Raw genomic sequence first — 7,707 nt, 5'->3', positions numbered from 1 at the left:
GGGTGGCTGCAAACAACACACGGCATGAGCTATATTGTTGGGCCATAACGTTGATATTTAGTTATTAGGCATAGCCAACTTAGGCTAATAAAATCCGCAATCGATTTTTAGTTTTTTATAATGCCAAAATTGTTAGCATAGATTAAAAAAAAATTTAGACTGCCAAGCACATCATTTAACTTCGCTAGTTACCTCAGCCGATCATAACACTAATAAATTGAGCGACATTAGTGATGTATCAATATGTCCAAAAAATTTTCTGGTTAATTTTATATGAAAACAACACCAAATGCGATTCTTTGACTACTTTCCGAATTCGACGCGGGCCACAGATTATGAAGCTGCGGGCCACATTTGGTTTTGACCACCCTGGTATAGAGTGATTTATACCGATGAACTGATGATGAAAATTCATTTTTGAAATTCTCAGTGATTCCTGTATTTAAATGCCTAACTTTTGCTTGATATGTTATTTTAATTATTGTAAAAGTGAAATATTTCAATAAAGAGCTTATAACTCTATGATACAAAATGAAATGACCAACTTAACACTTTCGCCTGCATAATCTAACAGGTCTTCAGTCAAAAACGTTTGTGAATTGAATTTACTTTTAATTCGGCGTTATTCCGAAGCTTTGGATCCTTTGGGAACTCATGAAAAAAGATCGGTCAGGTTGTTTCTCAGGCGTTACAGAGCACCCGTATACAACACAGTACCATATTCAATTGTTTCATCGTCTAATAGCTGTAATAAGCCTATGCCTATTATTGAGTCGAAATAAACTTATACTAGTTCTGTAGTAGCCAGTCTTTGAAAGAAAGTAAACAGAAGAACCTGATACCCCAATCTACGTTTGTGGATGGACTGTTATGAAACATTCAATCTATTTACAGAGTTTGTTTTTTTCAGTAACAATTTTTTGTCACTGTTTTTTGCAATAAAATTGAACCACAGCATCACCATAATACGTCAACGAGTGTTTTTTATTCCATATTTTTGCAGGAAAAGCACCGTTATGATACAAATACACGTCTCACATTTTAAAATTCATTTGAGAGGCTTGCCGGTGTGGCGCATCGTGCTAAGCGTTAGGAATACGCTCGCCACCTCATCTCTGATTACTCTTCGTAGGTTCGCAACGCATGCAGGGATAATCATGTGCGAGAGGATTGCTGGACTCCTCGCCACCGTAGGGTGATTAACGTAACCGCTGGTCGAGAGGCAGTGGTTCGCCATATGATTGAGTCGTCTTCTCGGTTTTTCTCTCCCCAGGATAAATATGTAAATTCTATCCTAAGGTACTGTAATTGCCCGATTTTACATCGTTTCTTTGTTTTATTGTGTTCTTTTGACTGTTTTTGGTGGACGGGCACGTACTTGTACAGTTATAAATTTTTTATTAAGTTATACCCGTCCTCCAGGTCGTCTGTGTTTTGTTTGTCCGTTTGTTGTTGTTTTGTTCTTATCAGAGTGATTAAAATAAAATTGATTGGTTGATTGAGAGCTATGCACCTTTCCCCGACCTTTGACCCCGGAATATTCTTCCTATACTTTACCATTGCAATATTCTCGAGGGTATTTTAAGGGTGCTTTTGTGTGTTGGCGCCCGTAAAATGGGGTATGTGTTTCAAACCATCATTATGATTCATCGCATACAACGATCTGTTTTTTAAAAGTACCGGTAAAGAATTTCAGGCTGGTCTATCACTCATTTCTACACTAATTTTTATTACTGCAATTAAATTAAAACTCATAGAAAGAAAGAGTGACCATTGATATATCTGATTTATATTTAAGTTGAAACAACTAAAAACTAACGCAACTGAAAACTAACGAATAGAGTTCAAAAACGCAAAAACGTGGTAATGTTTACAACCACGCTTGAAAATTTGTCTGAGTGAGAAAAGTGTCTGAGCGGATGCGAAATGGGGGCATTGTTACGTCACTTTGTGCATCTTGCTGATTGGCCAATGTCACGAAGTAAACAAGGTAGTCAATGCTCGGGGAAAGGTCCATGTTCAGTGGGACTTATCGGTAACGCTCCGCCGCACACAATTTGACCCCGCATATTGTCAACAGCACAGCTGTTCTGAGTGCAGCTGCATTCCCAGCTGACTTCGCCGGTCTAAAGCGCGACCTTGCGTTGGTCAATTTTATTTGCTACCGTACCTGTATACTTTGTTTATTAAAGGCGGTTAAAGTTGGTAGAATAAGAAGCTTCTTAAGTAGTTACTTCTGGGAGGATGGTAGAAAGACAGTTCAAAAGTTTGCCATAACTGCAGTACAGAAATAATCTACGCGTAATATTTTGAGCCTTTGTGGAACAGTGAAAAATTTAGGAAATTTTTTGAATTATAAGATTTTACTTCAGTGTGTTGTCATTGGTTTTTATATACTCGTTTCTAAGATATCATTAAGGATATTTGGAATTGAAACAAACTGCAATTCACAACACCGGCTGGCAGGTTGTGGCTTTCATAGCGGAATGCTGTTGAATAAATTTCATAGTTGCGTGTAGCTCGCCTCTCTTTGCAAGTAAAAGATAAAATTTTCGAATTAAACATCTTCCCCCTATTGCTAGCTGCGCGGCAGCCGGCACGTATATATATATACGGTATATGATAATTTTTTTTTTCAAATCTAGATACTGTATATTCATACTGAATTATACTACACCCATTTCTAATTTTCCATTTTTTATTGTTTCTCAGTATATCATAATGGATGTTTCATCGATAGCAGACGCAACGAATAACTTGATAGTATATCTGGCAACAATCATAGAGATTGCTCATTATACTCTGGTAATTTACGGAGTACGGAATGACTGGGGTGAGTTGATCATATATAGACAGTTTTTTACGTTTCAAAAAATGGGGTTTCGACCAGTGGTGGGATTCAAATTTTTTGTCAGCCGGTTCCATCACACGAATGTCATTTTTCTTTAGCCGATTCTGTTACAAAAAGTCATGTTTTTTTCAGTATGGTCAACCGGTCCGCAGATCTCATAAAATTCCGTGAGGCGGTTCTATAGAACCGGTGCGAACCGGTTGAATCCCACTACTGGTTCCGACCCGCAGACTCAGAAGGATGGCTTGATGCTTTCTAAAGGCCTATTCTCTATCAGTAGTTGATACATCTTAAATAATATTACTTCGGGTAAAACATAGAAACCCAAAATGAATCTATTTTATGCTTTTTAACTGAGATATACTCTAGTGTAGGGGTTCTCAAACTTGTAGTGTTATGGAACCCAGGAATGGCCCCACAATTAGTTTCAAAAAATAAAAACACAATTGTTATTTGCCGATTATTGTTTCTGAATAAATTAAAATTACTTTATTTAATGACTCCGCTTGTGAAATTTTATTGATGACGTTATAGCTTTTTGGACAGTTACAAAATTAGCCAATTCAGTATTTTAATAAGTAAATGAATAGCTCGGAAAGCCCCTAAGTTTCAATCACAGAGCCCTTTGGAAAAATTATTTTAAACTCAGATGTCAACAAGGCAAGGAAACAGCCAGTTGCCACATGGTTGATGTCGATAGCTTGTTGCTACGGTGGAGGGATGATCATAAGTGTTTGTGTAGGAAAACATGCTCTGACTCCTCTATCCAATAATCAGGTATGGATTTGTTTTATTGTTAAGCTCAGGGGTGTGCAATCTGCGGTCTGTGGCCAAATGCGGCCCACAAGGAAAAATAATGCGGCCCTGCAATTTTATAGTTGTTTAATCTAGTATGTGAGAGTAATTCCGATCCATTTGCATTGCAAAGCCTATACCCGAGTCCAATTTATTATCTATGACGTTACAATGCCCTAACAGCTAGGTTGTGCGAAGCGAACAACGCATGTCATAAGATCAATAACCAATATTTTTGTGTCTACTAGAAACCTCTGTTAAAATATTGGTGTGGCCCGCGGTTTCACCCACTTATTTGTACCCCTTGTATTGAAAGCTGCACATCCCTGAATAGTTATTCTGAGTGAAAAAGCATATGCTATGCTTTCCAAACTGGTACGAGGCCTTCCGACGGTCGAATTCACGATCCAGATTCCCTTACAGGCAAGATCGCTATAGCGACCTATTTAGTAGTAATTTCGACCTCTGTTCTAACCTTGCAGAACCGTAGTGTTCTGCGGAACACAGTTTGAGAAACGCTGGAGTAGGCTGTGCTAAACCGGAAAGATTTCAATCATTCGTAAAATTGTAGATCCTTACGTATCGACAGGTATCGGTGGCAACATAGCATATGATAGTCTGGACATATAAATAAACATTAATTTTTAATTTCAGTCAGTTCTCATGATGACAATAGTATGGTGGCACATCTTCTACTCTCCCAAAGATGTCATTTATAATTTATTGTCATGGAAACCAGCGATGTTAGTGATTGTTCTGGGAAAAGAAATGATTCGAACAAGAAAAATTATAAAAGGTATGCTATATATTTACACTTTATATGTTTACACTTTCTGATATTTGATGTTTGTGAAAAATTTGCATCAAACTTCGCAATTCCAGGCATTCAGGAATGATTTTCATATTTATATCAGGGGAAAGGAATGTTGGTAAGACAGCTTAATAATATGACGTACCTTGGCCTCTACTTCAGTTACAAGTCTGTGTTGGGTATGGTGTAATTTAGCCAGTCATTTTTTCAGATTTCCGGTCAAATTTAATTTGTAAGAACCTCATTTCATGACACACGGAAATACGCTGTGTTTCACTGTGCATGTTTTTTTTCCGTAGTCTCGGTTCTCAGTTAAGGCCAGCATATATTTAAGCATTGATACATGTGCTGCGTGATGGTATGAATGCAAAGCGTTGCTCTCATGTTATTCCAAACAACGTTTTCGTAATTCAGGTATTTCTGAAGGTATTGTTCACTTCAAAAAATAATTTTGTTCCACTACGATTCTCACACGGCAACACTTTATTTCGCTGTGCTCATCTCCACGTATGTGTAATTATTGGAATCCTGCTCTCTTGTTATTTCAAACAAATATTTTCATAATTTAGGAGTGAAACTTGGTCGTGGAGCTTTCCCAGACTCTCTCTTGATCTGTACTATTCTTGGAATGTTTGGATCCTGCGGAGGGGGGTTTGTCAAAAATGCTGCAATGTTTGTGAGGAAACAATGGAATCATGAGACCGTGAAATCTATTCATTTGGCGACGTGAGTATTGATTTGTTACAAATCGAGACATAAAAATTACGGTAATTATTACGGCAGTTAGTGACTGGGCTATGGAATTTCAATTTACACATGCGAGCAGTAGTAAAGATTTTGAAATCTTTAGAGCAGACAGACAATCAACGTTAACAATTCCAAAAGAGTTTAAATATAGATTTCACCATGAAACAAAATTCAATGTTTTGACTCCAATTTCTAAATATCACTAAAATAATAATAAGATGCTATGAGCTAGTGCTACTAAAATTTGTTTCATACATTTCATACAAAATTCATACATTTTCTAAAATGAAAGAACCCGTTGTTAGTGAGCTTGATACATAAGGGAACCCGTTCTAGAATTCGGAATTGCTCTTTGGGAACGTGAAAAGGTTTTCTGAGATTAGGGAACCAGTTTGACACAAAAGAGAACCCGTTCTTACACTTTTGAATTTAGTTACGGGCAATTTACCATAATATCCTATTTTTTTCAGAGTAACAAAGCTCAGCCTTCTGTTCTCTCTACTTTATAATCTACAACTTCTAGGAATCCTGCCGATCTCATCCAACACTGTTGTTCTTCTACAACTAACAGTGATGTTCCTGATATCGGTAAGACATAATAGATTATAGGCAATTAGCTCATGATTTAATATGGCCTGCTGAACTTAAGTGAAATAGTTTAACACTTTGTGTTTTTACCTTTTTGCGTTCTAATACGACCAGGCCAATTGGATACTCCCGTAATGTGTACCAGGTTAAGGGTTAGGCCGTAATTTGATTTCCTTATTTTAGTTCTATTACAAATTCAGGGACTGTTTGTGCTTGCCAAGCCCATAGGTTTCATTCCCTTCACACAACTTGATGTGAAGGAGGCGAACAAAATTAGTTACCTCCATATTGGTACACATACTTCTGAAGCGCCTCAAATTGTAATGTCATTATCACAGTTTAAGAATATATATAAGAATTCAAATATATCGGTATCTTAATTTCATGTACAAGTTTCAGCCCCTTGTGCCCATTTCCCTCTCCTAGTCTACGAATATCCTTTGGCTTCTAATTTTGGACCCTGGCCAATCAACTTCGGGAACCAATGTGATAGATAACATATTTTGAACTCTTTCATGATAAAATTATAACATGCAAAACCGAAATTCAGGAATGTTTACAAAACTTAAAACTAGATTTGAATATAAGCACTACATGTTTATTCAGCATGCTTTCGAACTGTAATTATTCTCGACAGCAGGCCTGCCTAATGTCATTTATGGTTGCGATCCACTTTCACATGAGAAAGTTTTTTGTGGGTTGCAAACTCAAATACCAACCAAGTTTTGATTTACCTTCAAATTTACTTATTACATGAAATAATTTATTTACATAAAATTAATCAAATCCAAAAGAGCAGGCGAAATATTTGAATATCATATCAATGATAAAATATTAGAGCTGCAGTTTACTATTCGAATATCTGGTAACACATTACCTGGGCATGCCTGGGTCCCATGCCATAACAATTTATGTCAATTTATTCCCTCCCATTAAATAGTGTTCCCATTGAAAAAACATTACAAACTTATTTATAGCGCTGGCCTTGGAATTCCCTGCAGGATTTGAACCTATGAACTCATGCAGGTTAATTAGAGGTTATATAGCAGGCATTCAAGTCCTATGACACGTTTAGACCAACTCTACATATAAGAAGTTTAACAAATTCTCGTTATTTCAGGCTTCTTCCAAGTTTGGCGTCAACTTTGATCCGTTCCATCGAATTGAGAGAATTATCGCAAGTTGCGTGATAGATTATTCTGCGTATGGGGGAACGGAGGAGGAAAAATCTCCTGAAAAGAAACAAGATTCTTTGAAAAAGAAAGAATAAGTCCACAGGTTTTCAAATTTAATTTACTTCCTGTAATGCATCGGATTATCTGTTTAATTTAAATCAGGGTATTTTTTCCGATATTGAAACTTGTATTTCCCTCTTTTAACGTTAATTTTAACAGTTTTTATAATTCTGTATTACAAATCCCCACGCATTGCATTAATGCAATTCATGATTGTGTGACTGTATTATAAATATTAAATTATATATTATTATAACGCAGCTAAAATTTTAACTTAGTCTTCCCTCTCTCAATGTTAATTTTGTTAATTTATTTCATTTTTAAAAACAAATATTTTTTTTATTTAAATGAGTTTAAATTGAACGATGCAATAGTCTTGTGAAAAAGTAGTCATTTGGGAACCACTGACATTTATCTCTCAATGTTAATTTTGTTAATTTATTTCATTTTTAAAAACAAATATTTTTTTTATTTAAATGAGTTTAAATTGAACAATGCAATAGTCTTGTGAAAAAGTAGTCATTTGGGAACCACTGACATTTATTACAATCAATTGTTTCAAATACTTTAGTGCAGCGTTTCTCAAACTGTGTTCTGTTCCACATACTTTCTGAAATTGTTCTGAGGAACAGGGACGAAATTGGTCCCCATGGCGATCTCGGCTTTACTTCAGCGATAAA

The 7,707-nt window shown here is 36.1% G+C and overlaps 1 protein-coding gene across 1 annotated transcript; it reads left to right on the top strand.

Moving 5' to 3' along the window:
* The first annotated feature begins 2,721 nt into the window (after nucleotides 1-2,721).
* On the top strand, nucleotides 2,722-7,062 carry LOC120335777 (trimeric intracellular cation channel type B-like). Its single transcript, XM_078110313.1, has 7 exons — nucleotides 2,722-2,833; nucleotides 3,501-3,628; nucleotides 4,301-4,442; nucleotides 4,872-4,883; nucleotides 5,027-5,183; nucleotides 5,675-5,792; nucleotides 6,913-7,062. The coding sequence occupies exons 1-7, from the start codon at nucleotides 2,722-2,724 to the stop codon at nucleotides 7,060-7,062; spliced, it is 819 nt and encodes a 272-aa protein (XP_077966439.1).
* Nucleotides 7,063-7,707: the final 645 nt, after the last annotated feature.

This window comes from Styela clava, chromosome 2 (assembly GCF_964204865.1).
Source record: "Styela clava chromosome 2, kaStyClav1.hap1.2, whole genome shotgun sequence".
Lineage (NCBI taxonomy): Eukaryota > Metazoa > Chordata > Ascidiacea > Stolidobranchia > Styelidae > Styela > Styela clava.
Note: the sequence above shows the minus strand (reverse complement) of the source record. Positions and strands in the feature narration are given on the sequence as shown.

Excerpts from the sequence above, each read along its gene's own strand:
- LOC120335777 (XM_078110313.1), top strand. The coding sequence starts at position 2,722 with ATGGATGTTTCATCGATAGCAGACGCAACGAATAACTTGATAGTATAT. Across the intron at positions 2,834-3,500 it reads CGGAGTACGGAATGACTGGG|ATGTCAACAAGGCAAGGAAA; the intron begins GTGAGTTGATCA and ends TTTTAAACTCAG. Across the intron at positions 3,629-4,300 it reads CTCCTCTATCCAATAATCAG|TCAGTTCTCATGATGACAAT; the intron begins GTATGGATTTGT and ends TTTTAATTTCAG.